At 45.3% G+C, this 18,991-nt stretch overlaps 3 protein-coding genes across 9 annotated transcripts; 1 reads left to right on the top strand and 2 right to left on the bottom strand.

Moving 5' to 3' along the window:
- Positions 1-28: 28 nt before the first annotated feature.
- fpgt (fucose-1-phosphate guanylyltransferase) lies at positions 29-2,453 on the bottom strand. The gene is made up of 4 exons (XM_088393771.1): positions 2,286-2,453; positions 1,933-2,100; positions 1,704-1,796; positions 29-1,639 (listed from the first exon to the last, which is right to left on the bottom strand). Exons 1-4 carry the CDS (start codon positions 2,374-2,376, stop codon positions 246-248), a joined length of 1,746 nt encoding a protein of 581 aa, XP_088249897.1. The 5' UTR covers positions 2,377-2,453; the 3' UTR covers positions 29-245.
- Positions 2,454-2,587: 134 nt separating this feature from the next.
- On the bottom strand, positions 2,588-18,297 carry acot11b (acyl-CoA thioesterase 11b). 5 transcript variants are annotated; one of them, XM_088393766.1, is made up of 20 exons: positions 18,183-18,297; positions 17,744-17,815; positions 13,947-14,041; positions 11,187-11,967; positions 7,047-7,145; positions 6,493-6,679; positions 6,013-6,082; positions 5,818-5,878; positions 5,648-5,749; positions 5,432-5,567; positions 5,204-5,357; positions 4,951-5,070; positions 4,695-4,833; positions 4,526-4,581; positions 4,108-4,174; positions 3,934-4,017; positions 3,720-3,853; positions 3,513-3,644; positions 3,322-3,448; positions 2,588-3,217 (listed from the first exon to the last, which is right to left on the bottom strand). In XM_088393766.1, exons 6-20 carry the CDS (start codon positions 6,665-6,667, stop codon positions 3,029-3,031), a joined length of 1,746 nt encoding a protein of 581 aa, XP_088249892.1. In that variant the 5' UTR covers positions 6,668-6,679; positions 7,047-7,145; positions 11,187-11,967; positions 13,947-14,041; positions 17,744-17,815; positions 18,183-18,297; the 3' UTR covers positions 2,588-3,028. The 5 variants fall into 5 exon arrangements, with proteins under 5 accessions (XP_088249892.1, XP_088249895.1, XP_088249894.1 ...); XM_088393769.1 differs by lacking the exon at positions 18,183-18,297 and adding an exon at positions 10,655-10,921 and having other exon boundaries at positions 17,744-17,890; XM_088393768.1 differs by lacking the exon at positions 13,947-14,041.
- On the top strand, positions 7,616-17,519 carry ssbp3b (single stranded DNA binding protein 3b). 3 transcript variants are annotated; one of them, XM_088393776.1, is made up of 18 exons: positions 7,619-7,818; positions 8,715-8,787; positions 9,107-9,168; positions 9,266-9,350; positions 12,271-12,360; positions 13,729-13,803; positions 13,971-14,033; positions 14,319-14,382; positions 14,503-14,576; positions 14,640-14,704; positions 14,779-14,827; positions 14,964-14,999; positions 15,071-15,122; positions 15,197-15,261; positions 15,340-15,418; positions 15,519-15,547; positions 15,617-15,718; positions 15,805-17,519. In XM_088393776.1, exons 1-18 carry the CDS (start codon positions 7,763-7,765, stop codon positions 15,832-15,834), a joined length of 1,149 nt encoding a protein of 382 aa, XP_088249902.1. In that variant the 5' UTR covers positions 7,619-7,762; the 3' UTR covers positions 15,835-17,519. The 3 variants fall into 3 exon arrangements, with proteins under 3 accessions (XP_088249901.1, XP_088249902.1, XP_088249903.1); XM_088393775.1 differs by having other exon boundaries at positions 7,616-7,818; positions 15,197-15,418; XM_088393777.1 differs by lacking the exon at positions 13,729-13,803 and having other exon boundaries at positions 7,622-7,818.
- Positions 18,298-18,991: the final 694 nt, after the last annotated feature.

Here is an 18,991-nt window from a genome sequence, read left to right as displayed (position 1 = left end):
GTGTGACATATGTCCTCCACGACGCAAGGATGTTAAATTCCCGTGGGGGAGGTTTAATTCATGATGGGAAACATACAAGATAAGCAGAATCATTGTTTTCCTCGGGCCGGGAAAGAAGCCCATTGAAAAGCGACACCAGTCTTTTCTGTGAAATTCAGATTTGTAAATCACTGCAATGACAAACATATCCCAGTAGATGGCGACAGAGGTCAGATAAAGATTAGGGTTAAAAGTGCCTATCAGCTTCAAGAGCTTTGTGTGATGTCATGATAGAGTCCCTTCCTAAAGTTCAGCATCTCCTTCAGGTTCTTACACTGCAGTGCTTCATGCATGGATATTAATTTGAGATCTTTAGGTAAGGTGAAAGCACATCTGTCCAGAACCGCTTGCAACATGCTGAGCGACACGGAGAACGAGCGTTCTTGGTCCTCACAAACTGGAAACAAACAAGCGGTCCACAAACTGGACACATCACCGGAGAACCTTAGGTCGTGGCAGTCCAGTCCCCAGAGGGTCACGCAGGTTCCCAGAGTGACGCCAAAAAGAGTCAACGAGTCCAAAGACGCGGAAGCTTTCACGCAGCGTTTTAAGTTGTCGTCTATTCCAAAGGCGACGGTTACGAAGCCGCTTCCGTTTAGCTGGGTCACGCAGAGCGAATGCATGAAGACGCCATCAGGCACAGAAGAACCGGGATTGACCCAGCAGCTGCTGAGCACCGAATCCCGACCCACGGACACCCCCACGCCCAGTCTGGAGTACTCCACCACGGATCCGGCCCCCACGGAGCATTTCGGTTTCAGAACGCTGTGCATCACGCAGGAGGTTGCATCGGTCTTCGGATCGGGTCGCACGCTGAACGCAGAAGATAAGACACCCAGCTCGCTCCTCAGGGCGTCATCCCCGGTGAGGTGGAAGAGGTACTCCCTCGTGGTCCCCAAGTGATAAAACTTGGAGTTATTCAGGAGGACCACGTTGAGCGGCGTTCCCCGCAGGAGATGGAAAATCTTCTGGCGGATTTCTACCAGGCCGTCATCCTCTTTGGTGACATTGGCCGTGTTGCGAGTGTATTCTATCGAAGCCAGCGGGCCTAACGCTTGGAGGAAATCGCCGTAGGCGTCAATCTCGCACTCCAGCGGTGCCACCTCTTTCAAAATACCGAGGAGACGCTGTGAGGTATCAAAGTCCACATAGTAGGTACTGTCCGTGTAGACAAACTCGGCATCAGAAAGAGGAAAACAATCGCTTCTCCTTTGAAAAACGGCGCCTGTGTCGCGCATCGTCTCGATGCTTGGTTTGTGAAGAAAGCGCAGGCAGGTTCTGTTCTCCATTTCCGACCATTCGGCGTCCTCACTCGGCTTCAAAACAAACACGCCGTGGGTGGTACCGATGGAAAGCGGCGAGGGGTGGGCTAAAGCGGTGAAGCCGGGTTTGTCCAATGCAACACGCTCACCCTCGGCGATACTGTAGAGCTCGATGTCGTCCGCGCAGGTCACCAGCACGCCGGGCTTCATGTGATTGGGGAAAGCCACATACATGGCTAGTTTGAGCTCCAGCATCTGGTAGAGGGGGTCGCCAAGCGGCACGGCGGTGAAGATCTTCCCGAGAGCGCTGGCACTGGGCAAGCGCTGACTCGAGCCACCTGGGTGAACAGTTAAGAATTAAAATAAATTCTTGTTTCGTCCACCGCTAGATTGAGCGCCAACCTGCATGGATCATGATCACTCTCATCCTGGAAAGAGTCTTGCCAAAGATCTCATTGAGATGCTGCAGAGCATATAAAGTAGAGCCGCCGTTGCCTAGAATGCATAAATAATTGTTCATTTAATTTAGTACACAAAGAAAATCAAAAGAATTTATACTGGAAAGCCTGCCCAACATTTTTTAAATAAATACAACTAAATAAAGACAGTAATAGTAATTGAGCACACTCACCTATTTTATATCCAGGTGGATCCGAGAAGACTTTGTAGTGAACTCCAAACGGAAGCTCTTTCCGGTCTACTTTTTCCTTTATCTGAAGCTCGTAAGCATCTTTTTGCCTCTCATCCGCGGCAGTCACGACCACCGCATCCCAAAACTCACCGCACTCAACCTCTCGACCTTCAGGCACACCACAAGGCACCATATTATTTTTCACTACACGAAATAGTGTGAAACAATGTAAATGTAAACCATCATGGCGTATCAGGGTAACACAAACAACTTAGCAAACCGACTAAATTTTGACAGAATAAATCCAATACATGACTTGGAAACTACTGTAAGAAAGCTTGAGAAAAACCTACCACGTAAACTGTCGAATTTTCTCAGTTTTTCTTTGGTTGCTATTTGCAATTTTTGGACGCAGTTTTTATTGATGTTTGCTCCCGAGTCCATCTCTTGTAAGTCTTGAAATGAAGCCGTAACTGTGGCGCGAAATCACTTCCTGTTTCACTTCCGGGTTTTTGATCACATGACCGTGCTATACCGCGAGATTTTAAATTCATTTTTAATCAAATTTCCTACGTAAAATTATTTTTACTATTTTATGCATTAACAGTGTTACAGGCTTGATAGGATCACAATACAAAAACTTTAAACAAAAAACAAAAACAGATTATACCTTTATTTGTGACTTCTGTTTATATACCAAAATGTTTTTTTCTCTCAATTTATTGTCAGCATTCCTCTGGAGTACACAACTGACAATATGGCTTGTTTAATATTTTAAAAACATTTATTGTCGCTGCTACTTGGCTATGTTCTGTTATATCGCCATGTCATGCTCAAACTCAACATTAACCAGTACCAATCACAAGTGATAATTACACTAATTGTCAGAAAGATGAGATGAAATAGGACAATATAATCTACTAGATTAATAATTATTGCACAATTTCATTTTCCAGACAGTTCCGTTAAAGCTATAAAAGGCATCCTTGTGCAATCTTGCGCAATAACTGTTTATCCTATGCCCTTGAAACGAGGTTTGACCACATGCGGTATTTCCTTGGCACAAATGCCCATAATATGAATGCAAGAGAGAATACTACGGTTCCTTTCGCAGAGTATCTGCTGCATTTGTGACCTGCGGAGTTGATGCGGCCAAGCAGTCCTTGTTGGCCTCAAGGAAGTCACTACAGGCGGAAAAAGCGCTGGAAAAAGACGAGGACAGTCCGGCAATGTCTGTTGAGATGTAGGGAAGAACTCCTGGTGTGGCCTGATTGTAGTAGGTGACCTGAAAGAAAGCAGATTATTTCTCAGCACTTTGTTTTTCTACACAAATCACAGTTAAAAAAATAAACAAAATGGCGGCGTGCAAAATGTTGGCAAATGCAGAACCTTAGTGACCGCGCTGGATTCCTCCAAGATTGTAAATCCGGCGCAGAGAACCTCTCCTCTGTCGTAGTCCGCAGTTGGCGGGTGAGTGGGGAGCGTGACGGATCGCAACGCGATCAGATACGGATCCCTACGAGGGTCAAAACTCTCAGCTCAGCGCTGTTCAAACTTTAGCACACCGTGTCACAACATACCTGACATCACATGGTTTCCGACAAGATGCCAGCAAGATAAAGTCCTGACCTTTGCCCCCTTTTCGGGTGGAGGGCGTCCTGACGCGATATATGGTGTCGTCCTCGTCCGCCTGCGTGATCACCTCGCACGCCCTTGCGGGAAATCCCAACATGTAGTTAACGATGAAACATTAAGCTGACATCGCTCGCTTTCAACAAGTGACTGACTGATAATGGCGGTCCCATTCTTTTCTCCTCCCGAGATCCGAGAGAAGGTGGAAGGTCTGCTCGGCCGACACGCTCACGTTCATCTCCACTTTGAAGCACAGCGTCTGGTTCTCCTCCAACGTGTACAGTCTGACCTATGAATGGCAATCAATGGAGAAAACGAATGAGGTCAAAAATGGCCGATGAGGGTTAAGTGTTAAGAGTTAGTCCTCACTTTGTTTTTTTCCGAGGTCAACACCCAGTTGTTTACGGTGTCCATCAATTTCAGAGCGGAGACGTTATTGTAGCTCAAGTACATCTGACCGAGGAAAGCGAAACAGGGTTGTCAAACTCATTTTCTTCGCTCGAGTGCCGACATGTGGAATTGCGTCTTCGGAATGACTCATACCTGGTTGCTTGGATCCCAGGGTACGGACAGAGGCACTTCATTTTGCTTGCAGGAGATGATGTATTTCCTGCACACACAAGCAAGCATTTACTCTAGAAAGAAAAAAACAAAAGCAATAGAAAAACATTCTTGGAGTGGGTCCGATGTTGGGCTGAATAAAAATGAGATTAGAAGGAAAGCTGGAAACAATTGGCGTATTATGCCCGGCCAGCTGGGCTCAGCACTAACATTCTATGTCACATGCTGAGGACGCGGAACAAAAGATTCCGCTGCACGACACAAACGCTGAGCACACAGCGTTACTTCTCATCTGAAGCAAATTGAAATGTAATCTAAATTTTAATAAAGGAGCGTCATGCGTTTTTGTAAACCTGAGCATTCATGAGCTGAGAAAACTACCTCAGCTACTTCCACTCACCGATCGAGACGGATCTTCTTTCTGGCAATAGCTTCTTGATAACGTCGTTTACCGTCCTGTAAAACAAAAACAAAAATTTGATTGACGTTTATAATTATCCCAACAGTCTTTATTTTACCGGATTTCTTTGGCTGTATCGCTTCGACTACAAACAAAATGGCTGACTCACCACAGGCTCGGGTCTTATCCGAGGTAGCGTGCGCGCTTTCCGATTAGCATCCAGGACCTCAAAGATCATAAAGGCACTATTGATATGACGCTGAGGTTCTCCACCCTGGTAGGCCTCAGCGCACACTCCCACTTCCATGCTGCAACATCAAATTAACGGTGTTGCAAAAGTGTGCACACCCTCTTCTAATTGCAATCGACATAGGAGGCTTTCTTCGTGACGGTTTATTGTTATATTATTTTGGCAAAAGACTAACCTGTGCTTGAAGGCGTTGTTCACAATTGACTTCAGTACCAGTCGGTCGCCGATGTGGGACGGGCCACGGAAATGGAACATGTCGATGCTCCTCAAGGTGGGATGGGCATTACACAAGCGACTATAATGACAAGGAGAGAGACAATAAATTCCTTTGCAGCGATTTATTGGTCAAATTCAGCTCCCCTCAGCTTGAAGCAAGCACCCTGGACCTCTTTACTCCCCTGCTAAATAGGGGTTTAGTCCTCCCATACCTTGCCGAAATGGTGGCTACATTCTCCATCCAAGCCATGATCTGGCCCCCGAAGGTGCTGACTTGGTGGTTGGCGTGGGGCGGCAGCACCAGCTCCACGCTCTCCACTCGGGTACGCTCGGCCGGCACGGCGTCTTGGTACTCTTGGCATTCGCCTGCATACAATAGAATGTCCTTATTGGGGTTGTGCGATGCGGATCAAAACAAATCGGGGGGCGGGAGTTAATACCGAGCTGTGCCGTGCTGCTGCTCAGCAGGTCTGTGATGATCTCGGCATGGATGAGCCTCATCCTCCTTCTCTCTGCTGCCAGGCTGTACTCCATCTGCTCCATTTGTGTTTGAGGGGTCAGCTGCTTCAGTTGCACCTGTGGTGGACAAAAGTATTGGGACACCCATCAGGGGCTTCTCCAAAAATGTTTTCATTGCATGAGAATTTCGTTCCTACCTTTCCCGTTTCCCTTCTCCTGGCCACAAAAGTGGCACAGGCTTGACAAACCCTCCAGTGAGTGTCAGTGTAGAGGTCCTCGCATGTCACCATGATGCCAACCTAAAAAGGAAATAAGGAAGGGGTGAACTTGAATATTTTTAACGGTAAAATCAGTAAGGAGCACACACCTCCATACTGGATGTGAAGGCTCGGTTGACCTTGGCTACGATGGTGACTACATTTCCCACACTGCAACACAAACAAGCTTACAATCAACACAAAGGGGTGATGATGGCATCAACATAGGATAAGCCGCTTATCTTATCTTGGGATCATAAACATTTTTTACCAAGCCCAATGACCGGTGTTGATTCGGTTCTTACCCTATGGTGTGTTCAAAGTGGATGTCATCGACAGACGCCGTGACACAGGAACAGCCTGCGTGTCTCTCGGCTGTAATCGCAATAAAATCCACATTGCAATGTAGTAGAATGCAATTTTTACGTTTCAATTTGAATTAATACGTATTTTGTTGATTTTCTGTTGTGTATCCATCATTGAAAATCCATTTATTTATTTATTTATTGGGGGGGGGGGCTGTATTAGGTGCTACATTAAACATGTATGAAACTTTTTCCAACTCCATTTATTCACTTTCTGTGCAATTTCCTGCACGTTTATGTTTGCGAATTAGAGTTCCACTTAGGTCATGTTGCATTTTGAGCTCCACTATGCTCTGATAATACTGGGAAGGAGCAGTACAAAGTACAACAACAAAGAAACAATCCATGAGGTTAGCTCTATAGATAGGTTACATTTGGTCATTGTCTTATCAGTTTTATCCTGGATTTCGATTTGATCACCTGACAAGCAGGCCGTGGAGTCCATCCACTTGAGCAGCTGTCCGGCGCTCAGCTCGCTGCGGTGATTGGCGTGACAGGGCAGCACAATCTGACTCATGGTGACTTCGGTGGGATTCCTGTAGCCCTCGCCAATCTCCACCGATGCGCCAACGCATTTGGCCTCCTCCGACGTCATTGCTCACCCACGCTGTGCAGACAGGAGACGCGCGACGTGATGGAAAAAACGGAAATGATGTTTTTGCATAAGTGTGCACACCCTCAAACCCAACTTCACTGCAGGTCGCTTCACTCTTGAGCTCTCATTTGCAGGTTGGCACTTGTATCAAGTCGTTTTACAAAATCGCAACAACCAAACTGCTACAAACAAATTGCACACGACATTCGTTGCAGAAGAGGTCATGCATTTGGATTTATCCTTGCAATGACCTTTCATCTTAATTCAGGTGTAATACGGGCTAAACAACGCTGTCGTAAACATTTGAAGCTTGTCTGTGTGATCCAAGAAGAAAAGAAAAGAGTTTGCCGAACTCTAAAGATCGCAAAAAGTAACTTACCGATAGAAAAATGGGACTCCGGCTTTCAAAGACGAGTTGACAGTCCTTCAAATGGAAAGACAGCAACCCGGAAGGGGGTTCTTGCTCCATTTCCCCATTCTTAAATAACAACACACACCCGAATTACTGTTACAACACGCTCGCCACAGGAGGGGGAGAGAGAGCGAGCTTGGAAGGAGAAAAGAGGGAGGGATAAAACTGGAAGAGCGCGCTGCAAGTTTTAAGGCGGAATTTATATTTACTCATTATTTACACTTGCACATTTTAGTTGTCTGTTTCTGGCTCATTTTGAAAGGGCAGTAAATTCTATAATACAAGTGAATACTTTGCATTGCAACGTAGCCAAGTATCTTACAGTAATTTCATCTTTACAAAAATGTGACGTTGTACTTTTGTAGCTTTTCAATTAAGTGAAATTAATGTATTAAACAAAAACTGTTTGACGCAATTATCAGCTCAATAAACAGTGTAAAAAGTAAATAAAGTCCCACACGCTTATTGGCTAGCAAGACTATCAATCAAAACGCTAGCCCCGCCTTTGTCTCCGCCCCCTGCATGGACCAAGCTCGGTTGAGTTATCGAGCGAGGAGGACCAGTGTAGTGCGGTTGGAGTGTGAGAGGGTCGCGATGAACCGACAGATGAAATAGAGTGGTGAGGGGGGAAAAAAAACAACCAAAAATAAGCAAGAAAACCGACTGTTCTACCACAAGAAACAATGTTCCCAAAAGGCAAAGGAACCCCAGTGCCGTCGGACGTCCAAGCACGAGAAAAGTAAGGCGAGAAATAGTGACGAATGTGCCGTCTTTTTTTTTTCCTCCCCTCGCAACTTGCCTGTTGTTCGCTGGACAGGCTAGCAAGAGGCGATTTCCTGCTACCGAGAATAGAATTGAATGAACCGCCTTGTCTATCGCCGCCTATTTAAAAAACAAAATCCCCTTTTGTCCCAATTTCAATTTAATTTTCCAACCATATATTCCGCCTGTAAATAGCGACTTGAATAACGAGCACTCGTGTGACATTTTGGCTCGAATCGAAAGGTAGAAAACAATAACATCGCCTGGCTGCACACTATATTGTTTTACGTGCGGAGCTCTTTCCAAGCTTGCTTTCGATCTTCTCGTCAAGCCTTCCTTGCGGACGTTTTGTGTCATTTCTGCACGATATACTGTTGCTCTCCCCTCCGCCACACTTTGTGTTCGGAGCCCCATGCAAGTGTTTGTGCCACAGCCTTGCTTGGCAGCCATTGTTCACAAGGCCTGCACGAGTATGGGAAGACGTTTGAGCATTTATTCTGTATTAGTGAATGCCAGTCGTGTAATAACTAGTTAACTCCTTAGTAGTACGACAATTCAGTGCACTAGTAGAACGACTTGAGAAAACTAGAAAAGCCCGTGTCTTGCCAGCAAGGTGTTTTTTTTACCCGATACTAGTGCAATTTTGGGTTTACTACTATGCAATAAAACCTTGTTAGTAAACTATGGTGCATTAATAGTAACAAAGCTGGTTGAGCATTTATTCAATGTCAATTTCCATGAACTAGTAAGCTCTTTGTCCTCACTAGTAAAATAATGCAAGTGTGCAGTAGTGTAGTGATGTAGGAGAATGACTGTCTTACGAATATATTTTTTTATATAGCTTGAATTAAAAATCTGGTTTGTTTCCCACAGGTTAGCTCTCTACGTTTATGAGTATTTGCTTCACATAGGAGCACAAAAGTCTGCACAGACCTTTTTGTCAGAGGTAGGTGCCCTTGGTGGATATTTTCAATCTTGCACTTTCTGACTGACTCACATTTTCAGACCGATATAAATATTCGGAAGTACTCATACCTGCAGATGACAATTAGGTAATGTGTCAAATTGTCGCAGTATAGCGCCGACTACTGGCGAGGATGACTTTTTTTAGAGGGGGGGGGGGCCTTAAGTAGTATCTGTGGCAGTATCGGCAACCCCCACAATTACCCGATACCTTCAAATAAAACTGGTATCGACCCAATACTGATAATAATTTTTCTATCATTTAATATAAAGTGTTTTAAAATTCCAAATATTCTCCCCAGATACGATGGGAGAAGAACATAACACTCGGAGAACCCCCTGGATTTCTGCATTCCTGGTGGTGGTAAGCGCCGATGATCTCGTCTGCCCGTGTAAACACGTCCGGCCGGGGATTGTTTACGCGCTGATGTTTTTCTCACGTCAACACGTGTCGTCCTCAGTGTATTCTGGGACTTGTACTGCGCTGCGCCGGAGAGGAGAGAAACATGTGACCACTCCAGTGAAGCCAAAGCCTTCCACGACTATGTGAGTAGTCTGTTCATGTGTTGTGGCGTTCATATTGCATCGCCCAGCACGGAATTCCATTTTCTGTTTTTTTAAATAACTCAAATTCCTTGATTGGTCATGTGGAAAATTACTCCGGTTTTGAGTTTACTCAAGATGACTTGTACGTTAGACGGCAAACTAGTTCAGACTGGATCAACAGCCTTGGCCGGTTGCGGCTCAAGTTGTGCTCTTGACCTCACTTGACCTCAATTGCTTCATTAATTGAAATTGCTGATTTTTTTTTAAATAAAGTTACCATAAACTTTATTGATCATTGATATTTTACATGACAAAAAAAATCTCAATGATTTTTTTTTTTTCCTGACTCTGTCCGTAATCTTGCCCTGTTGGTGACGCAACCGACGGAGGAGCTTATTTGGTTTCTGGGAAAAAGATGCTGATGTCAGCTTGTCAGAGCCGTCTGTACGCATAGAAGCATATTAACTCGCAATGGAATCATCTCAATTGATTAGCAGCGAGGGGGAGACGGACATTAGATCCACAACGTATGAATCGCACACCCGGTCAATGACACTTTTGTGATTGCGTGTTACTTTTTAAATGGATCCCGTTTTTTTTTTATTGTGATGCGTTTTGTAAGGTTTTATCGTGCCGGTCAAATAAGCAAGTGTCAATTAGAAGACTTTCATCGGCATCAGCAGAAAAACACGACGGCTCGCCCGCCGGCGCTCGGGAGAGGAGAGGGGGGTTGACTCATCAGGCAGGAAGGGGGCGGGAGGGGAGGGGTAGCTAAAATGGAGAGGCGGGTTTCAGCAGATAGTTGTCACGGTAACGGACCTTCTGGTCCTGCCGGTGACCTAGGAGCTCGGCGAGCGTCAGCAGCGGCACACTGCCCTTTAAATAACGACTTGCCTCGTGATTGCCAGGCGGGCTCGTTGGCTCAAACGACATTCTTCCGTTCGCTTTGTGTCGTGCGGTTTGCAAACTGAGGATTGCACCTTGATTTACAAGTGACCCAGTTTGCGTAGGTTTTTTTTTTTTGGGTTACAAGACAGCGCTTAGTCCATTTACTTGCTTTTTGTTGCAAATCCGAAGTAGTTAATTAGTCACGATTAAGGCTGCTACTAACAATTATTTTAATAATTGAGTCATCTGTCGATTGCTTATGTCAATTGATAGATTCATCGGATTAAAAAAAATCGCAAATAATGACTCAGACTATCGTGTGTGTGGACAGTACTTGTGCTTGGAGCGTAGCCATTGTCTGCGTGGGGGAGGTGCGTTGGTGCGCGCCGGCGCTCGTAAAGCCCTGGTGTACTCACGCCGGCGATGCCGAGCGCTCCCTGGGGGGCCCCGTCGCCATGGCGTCGGCGGCTGATTGATGGCTGTCAGGGGAGTTGAGGGCCAGATTGGCAAAAGGGAAGGGGGGGTCGGCAGCGTGGCATATGCCCACCATCCAGCAGCACGAGGCGAAAGGGGGCGGGACCGGAGAAGTCCAGTCGGGATCCGGGCCGGCTTTTACGACGTTGAGTAATGGTTAAACATTTACAAGCTAAACATGGGGCCTTTTTTTCTCTGCACTGTTGATTCTAAGGGAAGAAGAGAGGGGCTGTTAAGACTTGGTTGGGTCAGGAGGCGGCAATTGGGTGGTCTCTCCAAACATTTCTCTCTCATGCCGTTTATTCGATCTGTGTTCTGAATCGCTTCCGATCCAAAGCTCAATGTTTACAGGACGGTAGAGTGTTTTGAGATACAAGTGATCCTGTTTACGGGATTTTTGCTTTGACTTGCGACTCCTTTATCGAGTACAATTTATCCCAAAACATTCTTCCAGCTGGTTGAGGCAATACTCACCGGCATATATTCTTTATCCTCCGCAGTGAAGTAGAACAATCCTTGTCGAGTAGGAAAGGAGCATGTCTGAAATGCAAAATCTTGCATGGAAGCTTGAAGACTTAAGTGCAATTTGCCGCTGCTTACGTGACTCTTCAATCAATTATACTTCAAAATTTACATTTAAGAAGAACAAAAGGTTGGACAGAAAAACTAGCAGTCAACAGAAATACTAGCATCCAGCTCCTCTCTTCCTGTGCCAAGCAAAAGGAACATTTCCAGGTAGACACAGGTGGTATTAATTAGGTCACAATGACTCCGCCCCCCTGGTGACACACTTAGCTCTTACCTCAAGTAACAAAAAAAAAAAAATCAAATAAATCCTTCTATGCCCGCTTAAACATTTTTGTGCCCCCTCTCTCTCCCATAACACCAAGGTGTAAAGACCTACAAAATGCGTGTTTGTTTGCACATCATGGAGGTGTCGGGGCCTCCACTTCTCTTTCTGGCCTCACTTCTCTCCCGGCTGAGGTATTTCACAGTGGTCCTGCAGCTGCAGCCTGCGCCCATCCGATATAATAATAAGGGGGGGGGTAGTAGATACGTGTGTCGGCTCTTGACCACTAATGTCTTTAGTGCCCGTCAGCGTTTGCATATTCGATGCGACGTCCGAGCCTGCCGTCGTAGCCACTCCTTGTCGCCGTGCCATCCAAAATGGACTCCTCCCGTTGCGTCGCTCCTCTTTGGAAGGCCCAACAACGCTGCCGCTTAGGAGGCATTAGCACATCTCATGTTGCCTTCGCTACAAGGAAGAAAAAGACGCGGGCAATTAGGAGTGTGTGTGTGTGTGTGTGACCAAAGCAAATGGCACATTAGTGAATTAGGCCTGCGGTTTGCGCAGGAAATCGCTCCGGTCTGCCTCGGCTGTGGAGCCACTGACTCACCGAGTCCCTCCTGATGCTTATCTCAGGCGCTCCATCGTGGATCGGCACACTCTAAACCAAAAAGTCGAGCTGGCACCTAAAACCTCAGTTCCTCTTAATTGCTACTAAAACGTCTTTTCAGTTCAAAATGGCTGACTGGAATGATTTTTTTTTGTTTTCAGAGTGCAGCGGCGGCCCCCAGCCCCGTAATGGGAGGGATGCCCCCTGGTGACGGCATGCCAGGAGGACCCATGCCACCTGGGTTTTTCCAGGTCAGCGCAACGCTCGCCTCACTGATACCAGAAAATTTTCCCCCCAAAATTCATTCATTCATTCTTAATCACTTAGGCTCTGTTCTCCAATACTGATGATCCAATTTTGTGACTCGTGCGTAGGATTCCGTTTTTTTGTGTACCTGCGTGCTTGCTCACATAATCGACAAAATGTCAAATTAGCATGAACACATATTGAGTCATCTTAAGTCTGGCCTCTTGTTCATTAAGTTAACAGCTCTGGGAACATTTCGTTTCAAGCCTTTTGAACGACAAGATTTCATTTTCATAACATCTCTGCTGCTAAAATTAGAATTGAGGGGTTTTTGGAAACTTGCTCGGATTTTACGAAAGCAGCGTCACTAACTTGCCGCAAAAGCCAAGGAACGTTTTGTTTTGACTCTGCTTGGTGAACTTGTAAACGTCAGAGATGTTTAGTATGCACGGGCCGTCCAGTGCTGTAAACAGGAAGGCGTGGCGCGGCCATTTTCCCCTTAATGGAGAAATGGAAGTAGGCTGCACCTACTGTCAGATCAATATCTCGAGAAGCGTTGGGTAACTGCGCAATGAAGCAATGATATTAACTCTGAAAAAGTCTTTTAAATAGATCCCATCCAAAATAGTCATCTGTAAAAATGTTCTAATTTTTCTGTACAGTAAATGAAATGAACTAAAATAGAAAGAACGAGTCATAAATTGAAAAAATAAAATGACCAACACATTTTTAAACTTACCAATGCAATACTGTTAATATAATATGACAGAGCACAATCATAATTTGCAGCTATGACGAGACTCCTTGATGCACTAGTTCGCCCCCTAGTGGTTGGCTGACTACTGTTTGCCAAAATATTGCCTCACGATTCAAATTCCAGTCATAATGCAGTCCTACGACAAGGCTCGGGGTGAAAACAAAACCGGAACGAGGCCAAATATCTCTTGAGGGGTTACGCAATCCGGAATCCTTCATAAGTGTGTAAAACTCGGATGCCTGCTTCTCTTCCCAGAGTTTCGCGTCAAGTGTTCGTGTACGGCTAATTGCACGGAGCCTAATTGATGCTGTTATTTTGGGGGGTTGATTAGCGTTGATGACATGCTGCATGCAGCAAGGTTCCTCCTCTCCTTGATTGACAGGCGAGAGAGCCCACATCCTCTTCCACGTCTCACTCGCTTGCTCCTCTCTGCTTAGCTTCCAGGAACACGATAGCCAGCTTATTCTGTTCTTGCTTTTTTTTTTTTTTTGCATCTCTCGCTCCAACTGTCCTCTGCCCTGCAGTAACCCTGCTTTTCTTTTTCTGTCTTTGCCCCTCTTTCTCTCTTCACCCTCCCCTTTCCTCTCTTTTGCCATCATTTTGTGCAATGCCGCAGGGTCCTCCCGGTCCCCAGGGCTCTCCTCACCCTCAGCCTCCTCCCCCTAACAATATGATGGGACCCCACAGTCAGGTAACGCTCCCTTTCCCTCTGCGGCCCTCCTTGTTTTGCCGTTCGCCGTCGTTTCGGTGGCGCTTTCGCTCTTTTGACGCTCACTGCTCGCACAACGGAGAGGAAGGAAGGAAGAGCCTTTAGGCTTTGAATGGAAATCTCACGCAGATGTCTTGTTTGTGTCGCAGTCCTTCATGTCGCCTCGCTTCGCCGGCGGCCCGAGAGGTCCCCCCATCAGGATGGCAAACCAGGTAGAAGTCTAACACACAAAAAGCGGAAGAAAAAAACAGAACAAGTTGAAATGACCATTTGAGAAATTTAATTTTTTTTAACCGGATAAATATGCTATTGTATCGTTTAAATTCCTTTGCCTTGCTTAATAAAGACTTAGTGCGTTGCCCCCTGGTGGTTGGCTGACTTCTGTCACGTGATAATATCTGCAATATTAACTTAGATAAAGGTGCCGTAAATTGAAAAAAATATATATATCATCCATTAGAAATGACAAATTCACATGATGCATTTGTCCTTCGCAGCCACCAGGGGGAGGACCCGGCCCGCATCCCATGTTGCCTAATATGGACCCCACAAGACCACAAGGTAAGGATCATTCCCGTTTCCTCTGTCAGCGCTCGAAATATTCCGAGGGGGGAGAAAGGAGGCACGCATTTGGGTGTTGAGTCCGTTCAAGTGAAGGTGTGTCTCCTCTCCTCCCACTAGGTCATCCTAACTTGGGGCCCATGCAGAGAATGAGCGGCCCTCGAGGAATGGGGCCCATGGGGCCCGGCCCGCAGGTAACGCTAGATTGTCTCTTTGCTAGCACTAACGCCAAATAAAACAACGTGATGTCTCGTCAGAACTTTGGTGGCGGGATGAGGCCCCCACACAACACCATGGGCCCCGGCATGCCAGGAGTCAACATGTGAGCCTTCACGTCACTTCAAATTTTCCACACAGAGAGCAAGTGTCAGGTTGAACATTGCTTTTGCCTTCCAGGGGTCCGGGGACCGGTCGGCCGTGGCCCAACCCTAACAATGCTAATTCTGTGAGTAAACACACAACCGCACAGAAGAGTTCATGTGCTGCGAGGCTCCCGCCAGGAACGAGTGTCATCGGAAACGGCGGCCATGATGACACTTTAGCCTTCTCTAGTCAGTAATGGCGGCTGTTGTTTCTTTCAGATGCCTTACTCGTCACCGTCTCCCGGCGCGTACGGGGTAAGAAAACATCTTTGCTCGTTTTCCCCCCAAAATTTTCCCGGTGTTTAATGATGTCATTTTTTCTGAAGGGAGCATCTGGAGGAGGACCACCAGGGACGCCCATCATGCCCAGTCCCGCAGGTGAACACTCATATTTTACATTCTCCACGACCTCCAACATGAATGCTTATCTCTTTTTTCTTTTTTTTAATCAGACTCCAACAATTCTGGTGACAATTTGTACACCATGATCAACACTGGACCCAGCAATCGAAATAATGTAAGTTCCATTGAGATTGCGGCCGCAACTGTAGCTGCTTTTCTTCGTGCAATCCCACACATTGTGTTTCCGCTTCAGTTCCCCATGGGCCCCGGCTCTGACGGACCCCTGGGGGCTATGGCTGGGATGGAACCTCACCACATGAACGGGTCACTAGGTAACACCGCCTGCCGCAATGCACACTTTCAAAATATTACCAGATGCGAAAAAAGTAGAAAGTGCTGATATCGGCATTCAAATAAGATTTATTTATTTAGGCTCCGGCGATTTGGACGGAATGAACAAGGTAAATCTCGCCGTGTGATCAAACCCTGCGCATCTACACAATAATATATATATATTTTTTTCTCCTCAGAATTCTCCAAACAATTTAAGCGGCATTAGCAATCCTCCGGGGACCCCGAGGGATGATGGCGAGCTGAGTGGGAACTTCCTCCACTCGTTTCAGAGCGAGAACGTAAGCTCACACCCACTTAGCCTCCCGTTTGTGATTTGCTGGTCTAATAGGATTTGGGTAACTGATCTTCTAACTCTCTTCTGCAGTACTCTCCAACCATGACGATGAGCGTGTGACTCCCCTGTCTCTCTCCTCTGCCCCCCCCCTCCCCCCTGCCAGCCTTACCCTTCGTAATTTGCCATCATTCCAAGGATTCGAACCCCCATTCGATCAGAGGCATCAGCAAAGAATCAGGGATCCAAACTCCACGTCAGAAAGACGGGCAAAGAAAATGTCTCTCGCGGAACAAAATGGCGACACGTAACCCCGACGATACAGTAAGAGAGAGCGATGCTTTGCTTTTTTTTTTTTCCCAGACAGAATTTGCGCAGGAATTGTCCCCATCGGGTCCACTTCAAACACTGGAGAGTGTACATACATGTGCATTGTGAGCTTTTTTTTTTTTTTTTTGGGTGCTGCTCGCCATACGTGCCCACCTCGTTGCTTGGAACACTTTTTTTTTTTTTTTTTTTCCCTCATACAGTGTTCCCCCACCTATTCAGAAATCTACTACGACCCAGCCAATACGGATTTTTGAGGTCAAGCTAACTCTAACATCTCGCAGAATATGATCATGATTAAACAGCCGATTTTTTCAAAAGCACTAGTTGTTCAATTTGCCATTTTTTGTGTGCCCATGCACAAAGCACTGTGAAATCTGAACAAATAGTGCTTTGACGCCATTTTGTAGCATCTTGGTCGCAATGAACTATGCTGAATTGAAGGAGGAGGAGTCTAAAGTCCTGCTGAATATAAGTAGTGCTTCGGTGCCAAGAAAAGGCAAGCTTTTCTTAGGCCAAATGGAAATGTTGCCATCAGTGGGGGAACACTGTAGTTCGGACTCCATCGATTTTGGACAACAACCTGATCAAAATTCGACTGGTGAATTAACTGCCAAATATTGGTATATTTTTTAGACCTTTTTTAAAAATGTAGGATTTTTTTTTCCTTTAGTTTTTGACTGCTCTTACCTTTCCCAGTAAGTCAATCTGACTTTCAGACGCGGCCCAACGAATACACACATTTGGGAAGCCGTTTGAACATTTATCCCACATTTTACTAGAAAGCTCGCTGGTCTCGATAGACAATTCAACGTGGATCGACTAAGCCTTATTGGTATTTTTTTTTTTTTCCTAGTCGTGTCCAAGTGTTACTTGTCTAGCACAGTAATTATGTACTGGAAGGCCAAAAGTAGCATAGTAGCAAAAATAAAAAAAGGATTTCTAGTAAAATAAATGTTAAACCGGCTTTCCCTAGACATTCTCAGCATGCGACCCAGTGCTGCCCCCAAGTGGACTCATGCTTTTAAACTTTTTTTTTTCTTCCACTGTGGTCTTTAATTATTTGTCCACATTTTTTAATGTAATATATTGATAATATTTTGGACTCCGTATATTGGCACAGTCATCGCGAGTGAGTCGGCGCCGTTACAAACTTATCAAGCAGCAGTCTTGTAAATGTGATGAGGGGTTTTTTTTTTTTTTTTCAGATTTTTTTTTCTTTCCTGTGAACATTACACGTCTGCTCTGTGTTGTCCTTTTTTTGCTTCTTTTTTTTATCTTAAAATTGAGGAAAGATTGATTGTTAATATAATTTTACAATAACTTAACTTCTAGTGTCTGTTTTTATTTTTTATTATATTTTCAATTTTTCCATTCACTGGGAACATATGGACGCCGCGGACACGATTGCTATTTATTAGACAGTTAACAGACATTATCATTCAACTGAGGCATGGAATAAAATGTGGCTTTAATACAAATCGTTAGCTTGATCTGTCTCCAGTTTTCATCAAGTCATGTATGTTCCCCCAAAGTTCTTTTTCTCATCTCAAGACTTTTTTTTAATTCTGCTAAACAGATGTTAAACTTTCTTGGGAAACAAAACATTCTCTTATTTGCAAACAACCAATTTGAACGGTGCAGTGCAGCAGGTACAAACTGTTGCTGGTTTTAACTCCAACCAAAACGTTTAAAAATGACTTACTTGAACTTCTGCATTGTGGCCAAGGTTAGACTCCAATCCAAGTCGGATCCTGAGTGTAAATCCATCCAGGAGCTGTCAAACCAAACACAAGCATTCTTTCTTCTCTCTTGTCCTTTGTGTCATTTCCCCCCCCCTTCTTCCTCATTCTTTTTATTTATTGGTTAATTACAGCTTTTTGTTATATACCGCCACCTGCTGTGCAATTTGTCACTCATCAGCAAAACAAACAGTGACAGAATGAAAAAAATGAAAACACTTTTAGAGTACCGTTTACAGATGAACGTTTTGAAAGCATTTCTAAACCATTAAAAGCAAAAATATTGAACTTAAAAGAGAAACATAAGTGATCTCTACTGTAATTCTTTCTGCTGCCACTAGAGGGAGCCATCACACCACACTTTGAGAACCTCAGGCCTTATAGAAAGCTTGTTTATGTTACCTAAGATGTTGAACTTGCTGACTTATGCAGACAAAACCAGAGGACATGTTCTGGCTCAGCGCGGGTCCAACGAGTCCAACAAGTCCTCCCTCGGCAGGAAGTGACCTGGCTGGGCGGCAGCCAAACTTCCTGTGAAACAAGAGCTTGCTGAATGTATGTGACGGCATCACAAACAGACCCTCTGTTCACTACCTCATCCTAATTATACCCTCAGCAGTAATAGCCGCCATTGCCCCCGTTTTCTGTCGCAGCACAGAGCGTCCTTTGTGGCTCCCACTGTCACTTCCGCTAATATTGTGGCAAATTGGCAAAATCAAAACTCGATATTTGGAATTGACCCAAAATCAAGCCACAACGTGAAGTTGGACGGCGCCAAAACACAAAATCTTGTGGCTTGTTATACATGAAATATTTGTTTGGCCTCATTACGGTGATTAGGAACACCCGGGATTGGTCGCCAGCCAATCACCGGGCACATCAAGCGATAACTTAAATGATTATAATCCCCCCGGGACAACAACTTTTGTCCCCATTAGTTACCAACTGGGCTCACGTCTAACAAAGTGAAACAGAGACAGTGACCTCAGGCTACTGAGATGATTCACGAGCGATTTTTAATCCAATTGAACCCCCCCCCAGCCAAAAAAATCGTTGAATCGTTGCTTTTTATTGGACAGTGATAATATGTGGCGACTCGGATTGCATCACATTCCTCAAACTGCATGACCCATATGGTACACAGATCAGATTGTCTCCAGACAGTAAACAAAAGCTGGAGAACGACATGTCACTGTAATGTCAATACAGGA

Source organism: Syngnathus floridae, chromosome 13, assembly GCF_059516105.1.
Source record: "Syngnathus floridae isolate MCC-2025c chromosome 13, RoL_Sflo_1.0, whole genome shotgun sequence".
Classification (NCBI taxonomy): domain Eukaryota; kingdom Metazoa; phylum Chordata; class Actinopteri; order Syngnathiformes; family Syngnathidae; genus Syngnathus; species Syngnathus floridae.
This window is presented reverse-complemented; position numbering and strand designations above follow the sequence as displayed.